Genomic DNA, 23,731 nt, shown 5'->3' on the forward strand with positions numbered 1-23,731 from the left:
CTATGAAGCATCTCGACTGTTCATGTTTTTACTCTCATTTGTCTTTAATGGACTGAACAACAGAAACGAACCAGAGATTTCCACCTCAAAGAAGACAGAGCTTCAGAGCACACCTACCTATTACATAATTGCCATGGACCAATGGTAGTTTTACTGTGTTTACCAGCCGGAGAAAATATTTTTCAGAAAGTTTGCTTTGGCTAGGTATTTCAAACTCCTGGAAAAAAAATTATAATAAAAAATGATTTTGTTTGTAATGACGTCACAACAGAAAATGCTCAAATAAGCTGGTACAGCTTAGATGTTAAAGACCACCTGAAATAGTTTTACGAGGAGTTTTATTTCCAGTAACTGTGCGTTTCTTATTGAAACAGGAAGTTGGAGCGGATATATTGAAGGGTTTTCTATTTTTAAGTGGCATATTTTAGTGGCCAAAAAAGAGGCACATCACACCCATGATTTACTATGATAGTCAAACTTATAATTTAGTGGGTGAGGACATTTTCATTTTAGATAGCATTTTATTGGTCAAAAAATCACCCTTGTGAACAAGATGAGTGGTTATGGTCAACTTTTAGTAGTAATACACTAGAATAGATGGATCAAAGCTAGTAGACATGGACTGAAAGCCACAAAATGTATTGACTTTATGGGGTCCATAAAGGTTAAAACCCCACATGGGACAATCTTTCAATTGATAGTGATCACAGTTGTGCCCTTGAGCAAGACACTTAAACTCAGGTTCCTCCAGGGGGGAATGTCCTTGAGACTAAACATCCTCCATTCTCTAGAGTTTTTTGTGTGTCTTAATGTATGAGTATATAGATTTCAGTCCATTGTCTTCTTATATACATACAGTATACAGTATTTTTCATGCCCTTGTCATAAAAGTTCTAATGTGCTGGATAAAACATGAAATATACACTACCGTTCAAAAGGTTGGGGTCGTCAGAATTTTTTTGCATTTTTTTGAAGGTCTTTTATATTCCCCAATCCTCCATTTATTTGATTTAACATACAGTAAATAAAAATAAACCATAATATTGAGAAATATTATTGCAATTTAAATAACCGACAATATCAAAAGTAAATAGTTAGGATTATTATTTTTTACTCACATCTTGTCCATTTGCTTATCGTTGTGTAAATAATCAAGTTGTAATTAATAAAGTTGTTAAAGATTACCAAAGCTTGACCAGAGCATGTTTCTGAAAGTCTGCTGTAGCCTTTTTATAGAAAACCTGCCTTAAAGCACAGAGAAGTATATTTATTTTTAAAAAGTTACCGAGTTCAAACGGTTCTGCAGAACATGAATGAGCCATGTGTTATCTGTGGGAACTGATTAGTCTTGTCTCATTGTTTCCGCTCATGCAGTCTGGTTTACACGAGACTTCTCTGCCTGAAAGCGTATTAACGGGTCTATTGGGTCATTACTGATCTGCTGGAACATCGCTCTCTTCCTGTAATCTCATGCTTTCTCTTTATCTCGCTCATATTCCCTTTTCATAATTCTGTCTTTTTAAGCCACCGGCAGAGCTCTGTAGTACTGCAGCTGTATCATCAGGCTTACCTGAGTGTGAGCGTGAGAGACACTGTTAGCTTGAGGCGATTAAACCCTTCCTCTTAAAGTTCTCTGTGGTGTCTTTCTTTGCTATCACAAAAGAACAGCATGCAGGGCAGCGTCCCAGTGATCAGATACACATCAGGTTTGGGTATCGACAGCTAAACACCTGTCATGCTAATCAGACGTCTTATGCCTAAAGAAACCTTAAAGAGTCATTTGAAGGGTAACATCACCTCAGAGAAGCTTTATATCTCTGATTGATTCAGTCACACCTTTAAAATCAGATTGAAAAAAACATATGGTAGAAGAAATGCAGAGTTCTGGCATAGGTTTAACTCAATCTGACCTAATGACATCATTATCACATGGCAGCTGATTGGTTCTCTCCTGTATCGGTAGCCAATGAGCTCAACATTCAAATATATGACTAGGGCTTACCGTAGAATTTGCAGCTTGCTTCGGAAACCCTCCACCTTCCCCAGCTCCACCTGTATAGATCTGCTACGAGGTAATTCATGTATGCTATAGGGGGTTATTTCATGTATGTTATATTTGCAACAGCAATATTTCTTACATGCTCACAGCAGCATGTTGTGGATGTATTGGCAGTAGGTCTCGGTACTTGCTCTGCAGCAGCAGCAGCAGCAGCGTAGCAGATCTATTCCGCCAACACCAAATACATTAACATTGTCATGTACATTACCATGCCAATCCCTCTGAGAGTTGTCATGACAGAAACGGTAATATTCTGAAATATTATAAAAATTTTAAATTGCTTTTAATATATTTTAAAATGTAATATATTGCTGAATTTTCAGCATCATTCAGTCTTCAGTGTCACATGATCCTTCAGAATTCATTCTAATATGCTCATTTGAAAACATGAAAAAAGAGAGATTTGTGACTTGACTAAAATCGTTAAGAAATTCTCACTGGCAATAGTGATACTGACAGTTTATTTATTTATAAGTAACAGATTTATTTATTTTTGTTATATGAAATACACAAAACAACTTACTTGGAAACATTTAGAATCCTTCACCGTTTATATTTGTTGCTTTTCAGATACCTATTTTGGATAGAATTGATTATTTCACCCTGGTCCCATGCAGGCCCAGACTTTCAATCTAATCTTACAAATATGATAAATCAACCAAAGAGTATAAAGAAAAACTTATTTCGGTATTTGTCTCTGATACGCTATGCACTATATACACTATAACATAAATGCTTTTATTCGGAAAGGATGCATTAAATTGATCAAAAGTCTTTTATATCGTTACAAAAGATTTCTATTTCAAATAAGTGCTGTTCTTTTGAACTTTCTATTCATTAAAGAATCCTGCAGAAAAATATCACGGTTCCCACAAAAATATGAAGCAGCACTATTTTCAACATTGATAATAATAACAAATGTTTTTTGAGCAGCAAATCTGCATATTAGAATGATTTCTGAAGGATCATGTGACACTGAAGACTGGAGTAATGATGCTGAAAATGTAGCTTTGCATCACAGGAATAAATTATATTTTAAAATTGAATTATACTCTTTTTGCTGCATTTTTGATCAAATAAATGCAGCCTTTGTTAGCATTAAAGACTTCTTTCAAAAACATTAAAACATCTATCAAACATATATAAAAAATTTATTTTTTTTATTTTTTTATTATTTTTTTTATTTTTTTTTGGAGTGACAGTATGTTTAGCTGCAGTGTTTACATGGACTGAGTGTTTTCAAATGAGCCAATAGCCCTGGGTACTAAAAGCCTGCTCACTGAATTTGTTAGCAATCTCTGCCAGATTAATTTTTTTTTTTGGCCATCAATAAGCGGTGACTGTGGGGCAGTTTGATTAGAGAGCAGGAGAAGAAGGCTGGCATGTCTGTCATTGCTTATGCATGCTCTTTATTGTAAATGTCATGGGTTCACAGGGTGGTGGGGGAGGTTTGGGGGGTATTGATTATCTACATAATTAAGCATTCTTTAAGTACTTGGCTTTTGATTGGGCTTTCAAATGCTAATTCTGACCGCTTGTCTCAGAGCACGGCACAATCGGAGCTTGATTTGTTGGGATAAAGTTGATGTTAACGGAGTATGGCAGAATTGCAGGGGTGACCTCTTGCATTTTAGCCAGTTTCCAAAAATTAGAGCGAGAAAGGAGGGTAATGCAACAAAGGCCTGTCAGATGTGAGGTGTCAGACACGGACCCCGCTACATCAATGACCTTGGCCCCTGTGCCAGGCTATCAAAGGTTATGAGGCTGTAGGCCAGAGATGATAGAGACTAGTTTATGAGCCTTTGTCAGGGGTCCAAGCTTTCTCTCCTGAGTGTAAAATCTCCAAAAGAGCTCAACAGCCCACATTTTGATAGATGAAGAAAAGGGTTGCAAATACCTGAGGAGGTATTCAAATATGTGTTTCTGTTTACTGCCATTAAAAGTATATTCCTACTATAATTTGCTATAGTCTACTATTTACTTGTCCCATTTGTCATTTGATTTTTGTAGAACGTGTAAAAAAAACTTTTGTTATAATTTGTACTCTTAAAGTTTCATTAATGTAGAATAACTAAAAAAATAATATTTTCTTATAAATTGAAATAATATTGACTAATATTTGTTTAACTGTTATAATGTTTGAAATGCAATTTTATTTGTGGAATTATTAAATAGTAAAGAATTTGCATAATTTCTAATCAGATTGATCTATCTAATCTATTTATGCAAAATGTTGACATTTCGGAGAAAAGAAAATGCTTCAGATTAGTAGCAATGCACATTAAAGTTTGCTTACACATAATCATCCAACACCGTCTCATGGTTCGTAACTATTTTACATTTTGACGAATTATTCATATAAATTTGACCCTCTAGCAATCTCGATTTCTAATTCTATTCTTAAAACAAACGTGCCCCTCTTAGACTTGCACTCTATTAATTTACTAACTGCTTGTTTTCTTAAAAAAAATAACACTAGATTGCTCTATTCTTTTTCTATTCTATCCGTTTTCTTTTTATTTATTATATCATAAAAAAAAACCTTGCTACGGGTACTACGTTAAACTAACTGAGACTTGTTATAGCACTTCATACAACGCCAACTTATAAAATAGCTAAATTTTCCTGTGAGATTAGGTTGTAATCATCATTATAGTAAAAAAGTGTTGCATAAATTAATATTCATGAAATTAATATTCAGTCGTGGTTGTGTCATTGCATCACACACAGCCCACCTACAGTGGAGATCAAAATATATAGAACACCATATCATTTTCTAAATGTCAAAGTCACTGCTAAGTCCTATTTGAAGTTATCCTAACAGGAGCAGAAGGGCAGTTTGTAAGCACATTTCATAAATTGATTGTATTCTGAAACACTACAAAAAAACTTAAATGGGATTCTTGAAAAATAACTCTTAGAGAATACTTACAGATACCTCCAAATTATTGGTTTTATTCTGGCACCTGGTGTACATTTTCTTAATGATTTGACAAACCCTATTTAACTGGCAGCATTCCTCTAATTTTCACTGTGACTGAAAGATAGCAAGTCGCTCTAAGTTGACTGAAACTCTGCAAAAGGGATGACCCTTTCAGCCACTGCAAGAGAAGCTGGTCTTTCCAAATCTGTGATCGAATATTGCAGGTTTACAATGACACTAATTCATTCAAATCCCCCAAAAAGACTGGTTGTCCACGTAAGACAAATGCATGAGAGGACAGGATAATGAGGAGAATCTCAATGCGGAATCGGTTCAACACTGCAGCTGGAATTGCTTGACAGTTCAACTCTGAATAGGGCAAGGCTCTGTCTCGGCATGTTTAAGAGAAGTCAGACTGAAAGTGCACCCTCTCATCAGCAGAAATAATTACAAGGCTAAGCTCACCTTTGCGGAGAAGCATGTTTTGTAGACAGAGGAGAAGTGGTCCAAAGTTCACTTTAGAGATGTGAGCAAGTTTAATTTATTTGGGTCAGATGGGAAAAATTTTGTTTAGCATCAAACTGAGGAAAGACTGATGCCCAAAGTGTGTGAAGAAGTCAGTGAAAGGTGGAGGAGGACCTGTCATGGTTTGAATGTTTTCTGTAGCAGGAGTTGGGCCTCTTATACAGCTAGATGTAAGGTGAATGCAAATGTTTATCAGAGCCTCCTTCAGCAAAATGCAGTTCCTTCCCAGCAAGCATCTTTCAATCAGCCTGCAATTTTCAATGCCCCCGTCATACAGCAAAACGGGTAAAGCAGTTCCTTGAAGCTAAGAACATTGAAATAATAAGATTGGCCCACTACAGTCATCGAACTGTGGAAGAGACTGGAAGAAGAGTGGACCAAGATCACACCAGCGCAGTGTGAGAGACAAGTGATGTTCTGCGGCTGCAGATGTGCTGAAGTCATTCAAAGCAAGGGCCTCTACACATCCTACCAATTTTTGACTGCTGTAGCCTTCAGAAATTTTAGTTGTAATCTTTCTTTGTGCTACAGTCATTGCTGTTCTCTAATTTTGATCTCCACTCTACGTCCACATCTATTTGCTAGCATATCTGTAAATGTGTGTTTTTGCAAACCAGACATGAAAAACACTTCTTATAGCTCTGTAAAAAAAAAAACATAGCTTTTGCCGTTATTTGAACTATCAAAACAAATAGAACAAAGCCAGTTTCATCATCTAAGGTAATATTATTTTTGACTGAATTCCCCAAGGCAAGCACAACCAAGAAAATCTTCTTACAGCTCAAAGAGAAACAGTAGATTGCATTTAAGACCGCGATCACACGGGGAATAATGCAACCCAGAATGTGTCCGTGTCTCTCTGCGTCCCTGAAATGAAAATGTCTGTGTGCCTGTGAGCTCTGGTCATTTCTGCTCAGCTCTAGCAAATTTCACTCCTAGACTGACTCAAGGGTCACGACTAAGAGGTGGATCATTGCGGATCCAGACATGTGGGTCAAGGCTTCTTCAGGGTCTTCCGTCCGCCTCACACATGACACATTATGGTGTCACCAACCTCTTTAGGATCGAGTCATATTATCATGCATTCATAAAATCTCACGTAATAAGGATTCATGCAAGTGAATTCACTCTTTATTTGACATACAGTATATATGCTGTACACCTATATGTCGTTTCCATCCCTAATGACTTTCTCTCTTTTAACACAAAAGGAGACGTTTTGAAGAGTATTCATGCTGCTCTTTTACATACAGTGAAAGCATACAGTGACCAAGGGCTTCAAAAAAAGCTACTTGTGTGCTATATTATAACTCTTCTGAATCCATATGATAGCTTTTTGTGGTAGACTTGTTCCATCCGTCGTTTTTTAAGAAATGTTAAAAAAATATTGGATAATGTGTACTGTTATTTTAAATTACTAAATGGCAAGGAAATTGAGCATATATTTGTATATAATGTCTTAATGACAGTGTTGTAAATAATTTTTCCAGAAGTTCTAATCGTATATATTGATTCAACAGTTTGACATACTCACATGAAAATTTGAAATCAATGTGAAATGTCAATCGCAGCCCATTGACTTTTTTTATCTGATCAATTTCTGAATGAAACGGAATGTTCAGCAAGGAAAAGATATCCATTATAAATAGAATTAATTATGAAAAGTGGGCTTTACATAGTTCACCCAAAGAGTAAAACTAATGTCATAATGTATTCATCATCATGCCGTTCAAAACATGCATTAATTTGTTTCTTCTGTAAGAAGACATTTTGAGAAAAAAGTTAATTTCTTTATTCATTAATTCCTTCATTCATTCATTAATAAAGTAGAAGTCAATGTTCAAAATAATATTTCAAAATATCTTCTTTTCTTTTTTTTGCAAAAGAAAGGTCAGTCATGTAGATTCGGAATGACAAGAAGGTGACTAAATACTTTTTATTTTAGGTTGGAATTTCCCTTAAAGTCCCTGTAAAGTCAATTCTGAGAATTGTTTCTGAATGCATTATAAATGTTACAAATGTATTGCTGAAACACATTACAAAGACTTTGAACTATGTAGTATTGAATAGTGGAGTTAGACCGTTAAACAGTTTTTCACCAATTCTGTGTTCAGGATTTTTTGGGTGGGGCTAAAAAGGGGGTTCTATGACGCACTGGAGCCCCCGAGCCATGGCCCCTCCCCTAACACTATAACTAGAGCACATTCTCATGAGTTCACCCGCTCAATCGCGAGTTGTCAGTACCGTTAGTAGCACACAGCCTACACACACACAGCTAGCTAGCTATGCCTTTGTCACAGAAATGCGTATTTCCTGGTTGCGATAACATACAAAACAGCACGGTGTCATTATTTAAATGTCCTAATAATGATTATATCAAAAATAGTTGGATTAATTTTGTGAAGAGACACCTTGATGGAGAGCTGAGGATCACCACCAAAACCCACCTCTGCAGTGATCATTTTACACCGGATAAATGTATAAACTTTCATTGGAGACAACTGGAATTCACTGATAATCCGCTGTTACTGGTAAATGGGGCCGAACCGACTATTTCCCGCCTCGGCCTTCATCCTCCCGTCCCGCCGACAACTGGTGCCATCGTCGGCAGTACGTGCCCACCATTGAGTGTAATAAGTTAACTTGTGTGCTTGTGTGGTTTCAGCGCAAAAAGCGTACACGCCCCCAGCGTTTGAGAGCACCGCCCATTTTTTCAAGATTTTGATCACTTATTTTATTTACTTAGCGGATTTTTTCATCATTCAAATTTGGCTGAGTGGTTAATAATACATTTTTCTGTGGTGTGACAAACTCAGAGCACATATTTAATATTGCCTTTACAGGGACTTTAAATCTATCCCAGAGCATGTTTTTGATTTTAATTGAACATTTATACAGAAGACAAAAGATTGTTTTTCAGATCAGAAACATGCATTAAAACAAGAAAATAGGGCCAGTTTAGATTTCACGTAGGCTTTAAGTCATTATGAAAATCTCCCACTCCATCATGTCAAATATCATTTGCATATTCACATTTATATGTGTTGCAGTATGCTCACATAAAGCGATATAGCAAATCAGACTTTAAATAAGACATATGTTTTTCAATTTTCCATCTTTTTTCTTCCCGTTACTTTGTAATTGTTTGTGAAATTTACTAGCAATTTCTGAGTAAAGTAATCTCTGAGTAATCTTTCTGAGTAAGTAGTTTATTCACCAAACTCTTTTGCAGTGTTTAAGACATGAAGATAATAAGATATTATAAACATTGACATCTTGAGCTTGATGTCATTGAGCTTGACCGGCAGCAAGTTTGACATCAAAAACACAAAGCCAAATATGACTTAGCAATTTGAACATGCGGCTTAACCATTCTTTACAATTTATTTTTTTGTGTTTCACAGAAGAAAACAAGTCATACATGTTTAACATGAGAGGGTGAGTAAATAATTGTCTTTATTTTTAATTAAAATTTTGGCTGAACTAACCTTTTAATATGAAAAAGGCAAAAGAAGGTAAACCCATGGTCAAGTTTGAAACATTCGTTGGCTGATTATCTCCTGTGGAGGGAACCGTTATTGTATTTGTAACACACGCTTTTTATCTGGATTGCAGTGTGCTGGAACCATAAGATCCACATTAAGTAGCTAACTAACCCCTGCGGTTGGATTAAATTTAGAGTTGCTGTGGACCCGCTGGTTTCATTTCCTAAAACATTTCTCGAGCGTGACTCAAAAACAGCTGCGTCAGTCAGCGGGAGGCACTATACATTAAGCCGCCTCCCTGCCGGCAAACTGCGAATAGTAATTAAGCTGTGGAAGTAGCTAAATGAGGCTTTAACAATCGTGCCAGGCTTATGATGGCTTCTTTGTAACTCTGTGTGAGCGAGTTGGTTGCCACGCAGAGGTGTTTTGGTACAGATCAAAAAGAAAGGTGGGAGTTAAACTGTGATCGTGCTTTTCTTCTTTGCGTCTTTTGATTCCTCCCAAACGGCCCGTACACAGGAGAAACAGTTTTTGAGCTCTGAGGATTTGAAGTGCTCTGTACTTCGACTTTGTCAATTGTCATGACACCACACGTTTACACGCCGAACAAAAGATGTCTGTTTTGAGGCAAAGGCGGTCATTAGCGGGTGTCTGTATTGATTTCATTATGTTGTAATACATTTTCTTTTGTAAGTCAAATTGAATTGTACAACACAGCACAACTGATCAATTTAATTGCACAGGAGGCTAAACAGATATTGACCAGCCTAGCATGAGATGTACAGGCTTTTTTTGCTGTTTCTTTGGCAGCAGTTTTATCATAGTTGTGCCTGGCATATGGTGGATCCTCCAGCATGACAAAATAAAATCAATAGAAGTTTCTTTGTCTCCCTGTATGACTTTTCCCCTCATTGCGGTGTATCACTTCAACTTTCATTTGCCGTTTCAGGTCTTACTGTGCTGCATGATACTGAGCTGACCATGTCAAATGAATGGTACTGTATACCATTAACATAACTGCTTTTGCCAGGTGCCTGCAGCATTAGCTCAGTACTTCACTACATCCCAGAGCATCTGTTTTTGCTATACGCTAACTTTTCTTGTAGGACTATCAGAACCCTTTTTTATGCTGTGGCAGTTCTGGCTGATTGGCAGATTTTCTGATGCTGTAATAATAATATAATAAGCCTCTTGCACGGAACCCTCCCATTAAAATTTAAATCCAGCTAATTTTAATTTATAAAGATGTATAAAAAAAGATTACCTGGAAAATATTGACTTGCTATTAAGTTGACGCTGTATGTTTTTTGGTATCTTATCTGTCGATGGAACTAAATATTTGTGGATGTTTTGTAAACAATGCTAGAAAAATATGATAATGCTTTTTAACCTTGAGGAGTAGTGATTAATTTCTTGGTTTCCAACTAGTGATTATTTATGCATGCATGTATGCATATATTTATTTACTTACTTTACTTAGTGTTGCTGTTATTTATATATTTTTTAATAAACCAAGCAGAATTGCTACAAAACTTTACATTAGGTGATTATCATGCTTTTGCACTACCAAAAAGTTTGAAATTTTGGGCTCATTAAGATTTGGTTTGTTTGCTTTAGAAAGGAGTCTTTTATGCTCACCAAGGAAGCATTTATTTGATCAAAAATATGTATAAAATAGAGTAAAAACAGTAAATTATTTTAGTATATATATATATATATATATATATATATATATATTCATTCATTCATTTGTTTATTTATTTATCCTGTTTTATTTATCCTTATACTGGTCGAGAAATATTTCTTATTATCAATGTTGAAAACGGTTGTGCTGCTTAGTAGGGCTGGGCGATATGACGATATTATCGTATATCGACGATGTCTCGTAAGTATCGCGATGATGATGTCAACAGTCAGGTAACAGACGAGTATCGACATTATTGGGAAAAAATGACAAATGATAAACCTAGTGAGTTGTAAAAATTATTTTACATAGCCCCATAGTCACATACAGGTCTTTTTGCATGCAAGAATGAAATAATTTAGTAGGAGGGTTGGGCATCGAAAAGCTATTTCAATTTCAGAAATCAGATTAGATGCATAAGGGCAGGAATCAAATTACTTGTTATAAAATTATACATTTAGATTTTGCTTCTCGATTTCTGTATGTGCGTTTATTGTGATTTCAAAAGATTCAACTGCAAGAAGATGACATAGAACTCACTTCTGCACACACACACAAAACGCACGCACAAAAGCCGCCTCTTATATATGCGAACACTGGACTGAGCTCTCTTTCTCGCATTCTTACACATTCGAATGGACAAATACACACAGAATTATATCAAAATATCCCATAAATACAATCGGTTATGTCTTAAGTGAATGTAAAGAGCTGAGAAAGAAAACAAGGGTGTATTGGATCCATGCACTGACAAAACTATAACGTTTTTTTGCAAACGGCTGAAGACATTATAGTACTATATCTCAGCTCGCGCCTCAACATGCACGCATTCAGAGATTCGGCAGCCCAACTGAATATTATTTTGTGGGCATTGTATTTAGATTAATAAAATAAAAATTATAAAAATTACAATACAAAAAGGAAATTTAAATTACATTGCTTCTAAATAAATAAAGCAGTTATTTTTATTTCTTTAAAAGCGGCCCAAAAGAGACCTCCGAACCAGTAGGCTAACAGAAAGAAAGAAAAAAAAGTTTTCAGAACTCAGAATTCATTTTTAATCCCTGCATGATTTTAGTCATACACATGATAAATATCAATTACGTTATAGCTTGACTACAAGTTTAAAAACAATGCTGCAATTGTTATAATTAAGGAAATTAAACTTACCATCATGAAGTGTCTCTAAACAGGCGATAATGCCAAAAAGAAAGACAAACATCGCAAAATAGGCATATTTTATTCAAGACAATATTATATGAAATTAAAATTGGGTTCTATTATTTTTCCTCAACAGTTCTCCTCACAAAACGAAATTCATTTCAAACACAAATTTGATAAGAACAGAGTGGAAATTATTAGCAACACCAAAATAACAGCAAAGCTAATGTTTTCTGTTAGTTTAAGCCCAAACTAAGAAAAGTAAAACCAAATTTGTGGCAATAACTAAGACCAAACTGAACATGGTGTGTGTTTATGGTGCATGTCGGCAATGTTGTCTCAGCGGGGGCGGGGCGTGGTGGAGGTGGGGCTTACGTAGACGATATTATCGGATACCGCGATATTTTTAAAAGTGATTATCGGTACGATATTTTTGATATATCGCCCAGCCCTACTGCTTAGTATTTTTGTGGAAACCATGATCCTTTTTTAAGGATTCTAGGCAGAATAGAAAATTCAAAATAAAAATGTATGTGAAATTTATTGTAACGTTATAAATGTCTTTTCTGTCAATCCTTATTGTAAAAAAGTTCACAGATCAAAAAAATATTTATTGTATACAAACCCGATTCCAAAAAAGTTGGGACACTGTACAAATTGTGTGACCTAATAAGTTGCAAATTGGTCCTCCAGCTGTTCCTTATATGTACATTTAACTTTTCCGGCCTCTTATTGCTACCTGTGCCAACTTTTTTGGAATGTGTAGCTCTCATGAAATCCAAAATGAGCCAATATTTGGCATGACAATTCAAAATGTCTCACTTTCAACATTTGATATGTTATCTATATTCTATTGTGAATAAAATATAAGTTTATGAGATTTGTAAATTATTCCATTCCTTTTTTTTACTCACAATTTGTACAGTGTCCCAACTATTTTGGAATTGGGTTTGTAGATAAAGTGGGTATGGGATGGAAATAGTACACATTGTAGGCTGGATTCAAACTTGTATCTCCTGTGTGATCAGCGTATCTCCAGCATGCTAACAGCTATGCCACAGCTCCGACCCTAGGTAAATCCACCGGAGCTATAACTAGTCTATTTCCATATGTCTCTGTGTGTGTCCTGAAAAGTTCACCTCTCGGTATGCTACACTCCTTCATTACCATGGTAACAACATGTCATCCCTCTGTAGTCTTTATCTTTAATTATTTTTAGACAAATGTGAGCCTTTTTTCCCTCTATAATTCTAATATTTGCTGGCAGCCTGCGAGTCCCCAGGCAGGTCCAGTGCGATTACTGCGCTCGCCGCCATTTGCATAAGAAAAGTGAGGCAGCGTTTGCGCTAGCAACCCTGGAGGAGGATTAGCAACATTAGCAGTCTGCAGGACGGTGTGTGCGCTGGAGACTTCAGCTGCTACAGGTTGCTACCGTGTGACCTTTACAACTTTCTGTGCAGGTTTTCAATGTTGAAATATTTTCAGTCTAACACATTAGAGTAAGGTATAAATGCAATATGGCTGTACATATCCAGATAGGAAACGTGTGTTGTAAAAGGGAAAAGGGAGTTGTTTTTAAGGGAAATCTGCGAATGTCTTACTTTCAGTTTTAGTTTAGAATGTTCTTACTTTTAGTCTGCAGGTTAAGAAGGGAAAGATGAAACACGCAAAATCACCTTGGCATAGTTCACCCAATAATAACATGTTTGTCATCAATTACTTACTGTCATATCCTTCCAAACCTATAAGACAAACCTAAGAAGAAGTCTGTTCCAAAAAAAGGCTGTGACACACCAAACCGGCATCAAAGAACTGGTGGCGCCGAAAGCTCTCTGTGTTGTCGCCTCACCTTGCCTGCGTCTCGGCCAAAAAGTGCGTTCTGTGCCTGTGTGAGAGGAAATAACTCCACACTAGCAGGTGGCAGTAGTCGATATTCATCGTTCAAAAATGGAAAGCAAATCTAGGTCTGTGGATATACAAAGTGTAAACAAGACAGCACTTACTATTTGGAAAATCAAGCTTGTTGATCAGTTGGTATTCACTTTACTTTCTCGTTATGAGAATATTTAGAATAGTTAGAATGCTCAGGTAAGATGAAGATGTAAAATTGACATTGGCCAATGGTGTGTCATGGCCTTAAAACTTTTTGATGCTTCAAAAAAGTTCATAAAGGTGTAGTAAAATCGAAACAATATGAACTGAGCACTTTAATCCAAGTCTGCTGAAGAAACACAATTGTTTTTGACAAACAGATTTAAAGGCGTATTTCACCCTCAGGCCATCCAAGATATAGATGAGTTTGTTTCTTCATCTGAACCGATTTGGAGAAATTTAGCATTGCATGGATCCTTCTCAGTGAATGGGTGCTGTCAGAATAACAGCTAATAAAAACATGACAATAAACAAATCCAGTGTCCATAATTCATAAAATTGCTTCCTCCATCTCCTGTTGTCCTCTCACATCAATATCAACCAACTTATTAGTTTAGAACTGTTTTTGGCTTGTGAACGGAACTTGATCTGTGCATATTTTGCTCCTGATTTTATTTTTTTTAACTGGAGAAAGCGATATTAGAGGACTCCATCAAGCTTAATTGTCTTGATGGATTTGTTTCTTACAAACATGCAGTTTTTCACTTCACAATGCTTTAACTGATGAACTGGAGTCGTGTGGATTGCGATGTTTTTATCAGCTGCTTGTACTCTCATTCTGATGGCACCCATTCACTGCAGAGGATCCATTAGTCAGCAAGTGATGTAATGCTTAATTTCTCCAAGTCTGTTCTGATGAAAACACAATCGACATCTTGAATGACCCGAGGATGAGTACATTTTCTGCAAATGTTCATTTTACAACTATTCCTTTAATTCTTGCACATCAAGTAAGCATGTTTGTGCTTCCAATTACCATATTTGATGTGCATTGAACAATTGTTTATACGTGAAAATAAGCCTAAATGAAATCTGTGACAGTGATTGTGTCTCTTCAGGAGACTTGGGATAAGTCACTTAATTCATATGGATTATATTTACATTGTTTTTATGAACTTTTTGAACATTTTGTACCTTCAGTGGAGGGACAGATATCTCCCAAATTTCATTAAAAAGATCTTCTTTTGTGTTATGAATATGAATGAAGGTGTTATTAGTTTGGAATGACTTAAGGGGAGAAATCTGTCTTTTGTGGCTGTAAAGATGTTACTTAATGGTCTCAAATGAACCCCGACAGCTGGCATATTTCCTCTATCTATTCACACAAAAGCAAATCGGCAGGGAGCAGATCGTCTGTGATGTGAAATTTCTCCTCTCCGATTTGATAAGCTTGTTTTGTACTACATGCACTCAGCCGCTATCAGCCTTTACATCTACATTTATCTTTAGAGATCACTCCATTTCACTTTTTGTGATTTAAAGTTCCACTCCACTTAGGTGTACGAAGACGTCCAAGGATGTTTGTGTGTGTGTGTGTGTGTGTGTGAGTGCCATCACATGCAGATTTAAGTAGTCATTAGTCTCCTAAGGGATAATTGGTGTGTTGCAGGAATCTTTGGTCCAAAGCAAAACGTTTCCCCACAAAAGGGACCACATCATTACACCACGCTTGTTAGAGGAGAGGATTGGACTGCCACTTCGGGGTCGGGGCCCCTGCCTAAGCTCACGCACATTCATCTTCACTCATTTGCCGTCCATAATTATCCTGTGTGGATTTAACAGCGAGTTGTTTCTGCGGAGGGGGAATACGAGGGACCTCTTTGGCTCTGTTCCCCATTAAGGTGCTTCTCCTCTCCTCCTGGAGATTAGGCGGCTCAAGTGAAAGGCCTCTCCTCTCAGAGCGTGACCCTGAGGTGGCTGTTGGGTGCTTATCAGCATCGTAAGTGGTGGGCCTCCCCGTAAGAGCAGCGCTCATTAGCGTTTGTGTACGCCTGAGTACAGGACATGGGGCGTAATGTATGATAATATATTCGCTTGTCGTTTCCTGTTGCATTTCGATGAGGAACGCCCAGCTGAAATGACCAGCGTATGTTGTGTTTTGGATGCTGGCGCAGGGTTGCCAGGTCTGCAAACAAAACCAGCCCAATTGCGATTCAAGACTAGCCCAATCACAATTTTTCCATGGTTTTCCCCTCCATCGAAATTAGATGACCAATACTTGCTTGGTCAACTAGCGAGAATAGAAAGGTCAGGTCAACCAGTTTCACCAGCTATGTTTTGCTGTGGTACTCTGGGTCAGCAAAAAGGAACAATTTCAATCGAATGATTATAAAATGTCATGTGGTTTAACTAACAAATAAAATGTTATAACATATTTACACCTTGAATACATGTGAGTCTGTGTGTGTGTGTGTGTGTGTGTGTGTGTGTGTGGGTGTATATATATATATATATATAAAGATTATGCCAAACTACCTAATATGGTTTTATTTTGGGAATGTTAATGGCTTAAGAGGCTTTATTCTTCATTATGATATAAGGACAGTTACATAACCCTGACATTTTTGACTTCATGCCCACACCAGTTAATAAATGAAAATGGATTTTAAATTCAGAAATTATAAATGTCAAAATGGTGTATTTATGTCATTGTCAATTGCCTTTTTGATGTATTTTTGAAAAAAAAAGATGAGTGTCATGTCATTGACCTGAATAACAAAGCTGTATTCATTGGATTTCACCAGTTAGACAAAACCAAGACTAATTTACGATTTAACATTGAGCAGGATGAGATTTCACACTGGTTTCACACCAAAAGTAAATATTCCTTGCAAATATAATTCTATATGCGAACATTGAATTCCTAGAGATCTATTTAAACCGGGAATAGAAATTAATCTAGTTTTTCTGGGTTTTACATCATCAGGGGAATAACCTTATAAACCATGTGATTAGAGATTGTTTATGAGAGCTTATGACAAGCATTCTGTTTCATTTTGATTTAATGTTGATTTTAAATAGATATGTTGCATTGGGATTTTCTTTGAACTCCAAAGTGAACACCAAAGTGATTTGAATGCTGTTCCAAACCTGCATGACTTTGTTTCTTACTCATCTCTTTGTCCATGCAATTAAAGTCAGTGATGTCCAATGTTATCTGAACCCCAAAATTCTTCAGAATATTTTCTTTTATGTTCCATGGAAGAAAGAAAGTCTTTTAGGTATGGAATAAGTTCAGGGTGAATTATCTGCTTTTGATAGCTGTTTCATCCCATGTTAACGCTATGCTTCTGACTGTATTACTTTTTGTTTCTTTCTCTGTCTCCAGCCGGCTGTCCTGATTCACTCATTAAAGAGGTTCATCATTTCCGAGTCCTGGGAGAGGAGCAGGTAGGTTTGGACTCTGAGATCCGCAGGTCTCACTTACACACATGTACACACAGCTTCTAAGCAACCTTCCCTGTCCTGATCACGGCTCATGAGAAATCCAAGTTCATCCTGATTGTCAGATCGTCACATGTGAGAGGCTCTTAATTGGCCCATCTGCTGTTCCCCCGTGCCATTCACTAAACCCTCCGCTCGCAACAAAACCTCAGCTCTGTACCATCACACCAGCCATCCTTGCAGTGAGGAACGGGTTCCTTTCGATGTGTTTATACATCCTTCCTACCATCTTCACCAAGTTTTTGTCTTTGAACTTTTCACACCAATTGGAGCTGTTATGCGACACCTTTGCAAAGCACCATTAGGGATGTTTCTGTCGTTATGCTTCCGACCATGTTGTTATGTCAAGTGGCCTCTCCTGACATCTGTGTGCATGTTGTTCGTTTCACTCTCTCCTGTCCTGTTGGGACAGTGGGCCTGTGGGCCAGATGGATAAAACCAAATTTACGCTGGATGCACACTGGGTTATACTTTGACACATATGTTTTTGTGTGTGTGTGTGTGTGTGTGAAATCTTTAGTAATTTTAATAAAGTAAACTTAAAAATTCCTTTTATAGTGTTAGTAATATTTCAAGATGAACACTTAGGGGACTGGAGTTACATTACTTGATTATTCATACATATTTTTATTTTTAGAAAAATCAGGCTTTTGAAGAACGTTTATTTGTTCATCTCTTATCTCTCATTCAATCATCATTGCATTGCATTGCATTAAATGTTTGCCCCACAATAAAACTACAGAGATTTGATTATAAAAGCATTTAAAGGGGTCATATGATGTTGCTAAAAAGAACATTATTTTGTGTATTTGGTGTAATGAAATGTGTTTATGCGATTTTTCACAACGAAGCACACAGCGTCTTCACGACATGGCTGCAGCGTCAACAATACTACAGCGAGACTAAAAGTTACGCCTTCTTTTTTTGCGTGAACATTTGGGTGGCGTTATGCAAATCTTCCCACATAGTGATGTAGACATGTGGGGGCGTGTTAGAACGAGCCGTTTTAGGTAGGCGTGGCTGACTCTTAACTTTTATAAAGAATATCTCTTTGGATTTGAGACTTTAGTCTTTGCAACTTTACAGATCTTCTTTATGCACCAAGAGCTTGTAACACTCCAAAGAGAAAGGAAAAATTGAAATCGCATCATATGACCCCTTTAAATATCATTTTACAAAGACATATTATTGGGAGATATAGAGTGACAGCTAATATTTACTGTATATGCAGTTTATGTAAGTAGTCTGTTATACAGTTACAAAGATTTCATTGGTTTACATTTCAAGCAGAATTTCATCTTACTTTTTGGCTTTGTAAATATCAGCAACCACACCAAATTGCATACATTGTGCCTCTTAATAAAACTGAGGTGTTTTTCAACATATGAACTAATAAATGAGTCATAACAGACTGATCTATCAAATTTAAAACACACAGGTAAACTATTTTTTTCTCAAAGCTGTTACATTTCAGTCTGAACATTCTCTAAACTGTAAGTACAATTTATACAGTACATTTATTTTTGTAGAAATGTGTTACAGGCAAACTGAAAATTCACCATTACTTATTCATTTTTACACACTATTGTCTTCCTCTAACACCACCACCACACATTCTTACGTATCTTACTATTACTCTTTCACATATTTATGCTTCCAAACTTCATTGATTGGCAAAATTGTGATTCCTATTTTAGTTCAATGGTCAAGTAGGGTTGCAAAGGGGTGGAACATTTCTGGAAACTTTCCAAAAGTAATACACTGCATTTAGTTGTTGTGCAAATTGTAGACAATTGTTCTAAATCATTTGCACACATGCCAAAACACATGCAAGCTGCCTAAAAAAAAGAAAGAAATTCAAATCTTATTTGAACAAGAAACTAATTGTATAGACATCTAAAAAAAAAGAGAGAAAGGAAACCACTAGTTCGAGAATTGAGCCAAAGCAATTGAGAAAATCAATATCTCAGCGATACCGTAGCTGATTGTTCAGAATGATATCTGCTGATACCGATAGATGGTTTTCTTAAGGAAACAAAACATCTCTCCAAACTAATGCTGTAAACTGTTCAGGGAACCCTCTCATTTGCTACATCAGAGGTTATAAAGAAAATCAACACGATTACAATCAATGTTTTTTCTTTTCAGATATAATAATCACACTCAAAGACATTTGTATACAATTCAACTGCTCATAAGGTAGTTTTCATAAAAACATGTCTTCGTGACAGATTTATTAACATACGTGTATATAATTAACAGTAATTAAGCTCCCTGCAGTGTTTTTATAGCTAACTAATTAACTGTGAACAGTGGATAACTTTCCTGAGGTAAATTCAACGTTAAGTGACATTGTTCACGATTTGACGTCTTCCTTTAGTTAAAAGATTACATGAGACATGATACATTTCAGTAAGCTGTACTGTATCTGTCAACATACCTTATGAAACTGCGTTAACGGTGGTGAGTTTATGCGTTATTATTGTTTTAACCTGGACAGCCCTAAATTCATTGGCCGATGCATTGGTGCATCCCTACTGACTCTATTTAAAAGTCTATCATTATCCAGTGTTTGAACTTGGGTTTGACTTTTTGTGAGTCTTTAACACACTTAAAGGGATAGTTAGACCGAAAATAAAAATTGTTATTATTTGCTCACCCTCCAAAATGGCATGACATTCTTTCTTCTGTGGATCGTAAAAGAAGATATTTTGAGAAATGTCTCAGTATTTATTAATTTTTTTATCCATGCAGTGGAAGTTGTTTAGTTTCCAACATTCTTCAAAATATATTTCTGTATTTCCACAGTAAAAAGAAAGTCATACAGCTTTGGAGCGACATGAAGGTGAGCAATTGTTGGGTCAGCTATCCTGTTTTAACATTACCAGGCTGTTTTTAGACTCAGTCCATCTCTGTTTTCCAGTATGAGCGCTACCAGCGCTACGCAGCGGAGGAGTGTGTTCTTCAGATGGGAGGAGTTCTGTGTCCCGCTCCAGGATGTGGTGCCGGGCTGCTTCCTGTGGATGATGGCAGGAGAGTCTGCTGTGAGTTGGGGAATGGACTCGGCTGTGGGGTAAGACCTTCTCCGCTCACCTCACAACAGCTTTCACTATAATATGCAGAGACTGCTATCAGTAAGCCATAACAGCATCAACACTGTTGCTCTGTGACACTATTAAAACACTGAAACTGAAAACTCTGTTTGTTTGTTTGTTTGTGTATCCCCACCAGCCCCAAAAGTCATTATTTCTGCTATTATTCTATTCTGTGACACTAGTGGTGCAGAAATTACACACTTCAGCTTTAATATGTGTTGGTTTGTTTAGTTTTGTATGGAAAGTTTGGTAACAGTCTGCATTTTTACAAACCTTTGACCGGCTGTGAGTTGGGGAATGGACTCGGCTGTGGGGTAAGACCTTCTCCACTCACCTCACAACAGCTTTCACTATAATATGCAGAGACTGCTATCAGTAAGCCATAACAGCATCAACACTGTTGCTCTGTGACACTATTAAAACACTGAAACTGAAAACTCTGTTTGTTTGTTTGTTTGTTTGTGTATCCCCACCAGCCCCAAAAGTCATTATTTCTGCTATTATTCTATTCTGTGACACTAGTGGTGCAGAAATTACACACTTCAGCTTTAATATGTGTTGGTTTGTTTAGTTTTGTATGGAAAGTTTGGTAACAGTCTGCATTTTTACAAAGCTTTGACCAAGTATATCCCAGTTTGGGATGGCATTCATGTGTGAGAGGACTGTTTTTTTTTTCTTCCCTGCCCTCTATCGCTTGCATACTCCACTTGTCCAATCACGGCACGATTAAGATATAATTACCACACAATTTGCATGATGTTTTCTAATTAGCCAGTCGATTAAAGATTAGGGTGCAGTTCAGCTGCCATTAGCGCTGACTGATTGCATGTTTGCAAACACAAACATCATCATTCCAGTGGGACGCAACCCCATATCTGTGCTTCTGTCTGTCTCTGTCAAAGGTGCAGCCTGCATCACAGAGTGCTGCCTTGAAAGCCTTTTGTTGTCATGGACAGTGGTTTTGTGCTGTAGATGGGTATTACATCTAGATGTATTTGATTAATTACATTGGTTTTTGTATGTTTCACACAAAGCAGGGTTTTGGGACACAGGGAAGCAATTTTAGAAACTGGATTTCAAACAAAACAAAAGCACCTTCACACTCATACGAACTGCATTTTGTAGACTTTTAAGACTTTCAAAATAAAATAGAAACATTAACAAAACTACACTTAATGTGCAAATACCTATGAATGAAAATGAGAATTGACGTAACCACATTGGTATAGTTTTAGCGTTAGATCGGTATAGTTTTAAGCAGTAACATAATATAGGGACCATAGTATATTAGTATAGGGACCAATTCTCACTATTAACTAGGTGCTTATTAGCATGCCTTTTATTAACACATTGGCTGTTTATTAGTACTAATAAAACACATATTCTGCATGACGATATTCTACATCCCTAATCCTACCTAATACCTAAATTTAACAACTACCTTACTAACTATTAATAAGCAGCAAACTAGGAGCTTATTGAGGCAAAAGTTGTAGTTGATGGTTTGTTAATAGCGAGAATTGGACCTTAAAATAAAGTGTGACCAATTGAGCTGTAGATGGGCATTAGACAAAGGTGTATTTTCCTGAGCATTAATTCAGTTAATTATGTTGATATTGTATAAGTATTGATTTAAAGAAATAAAAATGAAAAACAGTTTTGGTAACAGGATTGCAAAACATACTGTAGTGGGCAAACTGTATTTTGTTGTTGTTGCTGCTGTTTTTTTTTCTAACATGGTTTTGCAAAATATTTTTTTAAGAGTTTATTTAAAAAAAAAAAAATAATAATAAAAAAAAAAAATATATATATATATATAATAATTATTATTATATATATATATATATATATATATACAGGGGGGGAAAAAAGTATTTAGTCAGCCACCAATTGTGCAAGTTCTCCCACTTAAAAAGATGAGAGAGGCCTGTAATTTTCATCATAGGTATACCTCAACTATGAGAGACAAAATCAGAACAAAAAAATCCAGAAAATCACATTGTAGGATTTTTAAAGAATTTATTTGCAAATTATGGTGGAAAATAAGTATTTGGTCAATAACAAAATTTCATCTCAATACTTTGTTATATACCCTTTGTTGGCAATGACAGAGGTCAAACGTTTTCTGTAAGTCTTCACAAGGTTTTCACACACTGTTGCTGGTATTTTGGCCCATTCCTCCATGCAGATCTACTCTAGAGCAGTAATGTTTTGGGGCTGTCACTGGGCAACACGGATTTTCAACTCCCGCCAAAGATTTTCTATGGGGTTGAGATCGGGAGACGGGCTAGGCCACTCCAGGACCTTGAAATGCTTCTTACGAAGCCACTCCTTCGTTGCCCGGGCGGTGTGTTTGGGATCATTGTCATGCTGAAAGACCCAGCCACGTTTCATCTTCAATGCCCTTGCTGATGGAAGGAGGTTTTCACTCAAAATCTCACGATACATGCCCCCATTCATTCTTTCGTTTACACGGATCAGTCGTCCTGGTCCCTTTGCAGAAAAACAGCCCCAAAGCATGATATTTCCACCCCCATGCTTCACAGTAGGTATGGTGTTCTTTGGATGCAACTCAGCATTCTTTCTCCTCCAAACACGACAAGTTGAGTTTTTACCAAAAAGTTATATTTTGGTTTCATCTGACCATATGACATTCTCCCAATCCTCTTCTGGATCATCCAAATGCTCTCCAGCAAACTTCAGACGGGCCTGGACATGTACTGGCTTAAGCAGGGGGACACATCTGGCACTGCAGGATTTGAGTCCCTGGCAGCGCAGTGTGTTACTGATGGTAGCCTTTGTTACTTTGGTCCCAGCTCTCTGCAGGTCATTCACTAGGTCCCCCCGTGTGGTTCTGGGATTTTTGCTCACAGTTCTTGTGATCATTTTGACCCCACAGGGTGAGATCTTGCGTGGAGCCCCAGATCAAGGGAGATTATCAGTGGTCTTGTATGTCTTCCATTTTCTAATAAGTGCTCCCACAGTTGATTTCTTCACACCAAGCTGCTTACCTATTGCAGATTCAGTCTTCCCAGCCTAGTGCAGGTCTACAATTTTGTTTCTGGTGTCCTTTGACAGCTCTTTGGTCTTGGCCATGGTGGAGTTTGGAGTGTGACTGTTTGAGGTTGTGGACAGATGACTTTTATACTGATAACGAGTTCAAACAGATGCCATTAATACAGGTAACCAGTGGAGGACAGAGGAGCCTCTTAAAGAAGAAGTTACAGGTCTGTGAGAGCCAGAAATCTTGCTTGTTTGTAGGTGACCAAATACTTATTTTACCGAGGAATTTACCAATAAATTCTTTAAAAATCCTACAATGTGATTTTCTGGATTTTTTCCCCTCATTTTGTCTCTCATAGTTGAGGTATACCTATGATGAAAATTACAGGCCTCTCGCATCTTTTTAAGTGGGAGAACTTG

The 23,731-nt window shown here is 36.9% G+C and overlaps 1 protein-coding gene across 1 annotated transcript in view; it reads left to right on the forward strand.

Moving 5' to 3' along the window:
* The window catches only part of prkn (E3 ubiquitin-protein ligase parkin), a 188,194-nt gene that overhangs the window by 153,653 nt on the left and 10,810 nt on the right, over positions 1–23,731 (forward strand). The window contains exons 7-8 of the mRNA XM_016273888.1: positions 17,098–17,159; positions 20,137–20,286. Of these exons, the coding sequence (XP_016129374.1) occupies positions 17,098–17,159; positions 20,137–20,286 (212 nt within the window). The remainder of the gene's footprint in view (positions 1–17,097; positions 17,160–20,136; positions 20,287–23,731) is intronic.

The sequence above is a fragment of the Sinocyclocheilus grahami genome, unplaced genomic scaffold, assembly GCF_001515645.1.
Source record: "Sinocyclocheilus grahami isolate Dianchi unplaced genomic scaffold, SAMN03320097.WGS_v1.1 scaffold82.1, whole genome shotgun sequence".
Taxonomy (NCBI): domain Eukaryota; kingdom Metazoa; phylum Chordata; class Actinopteri; order Cypriniformes; family Cyprinidae; genus Sinocyclocheilus; species Sinocyclocheilus grahami.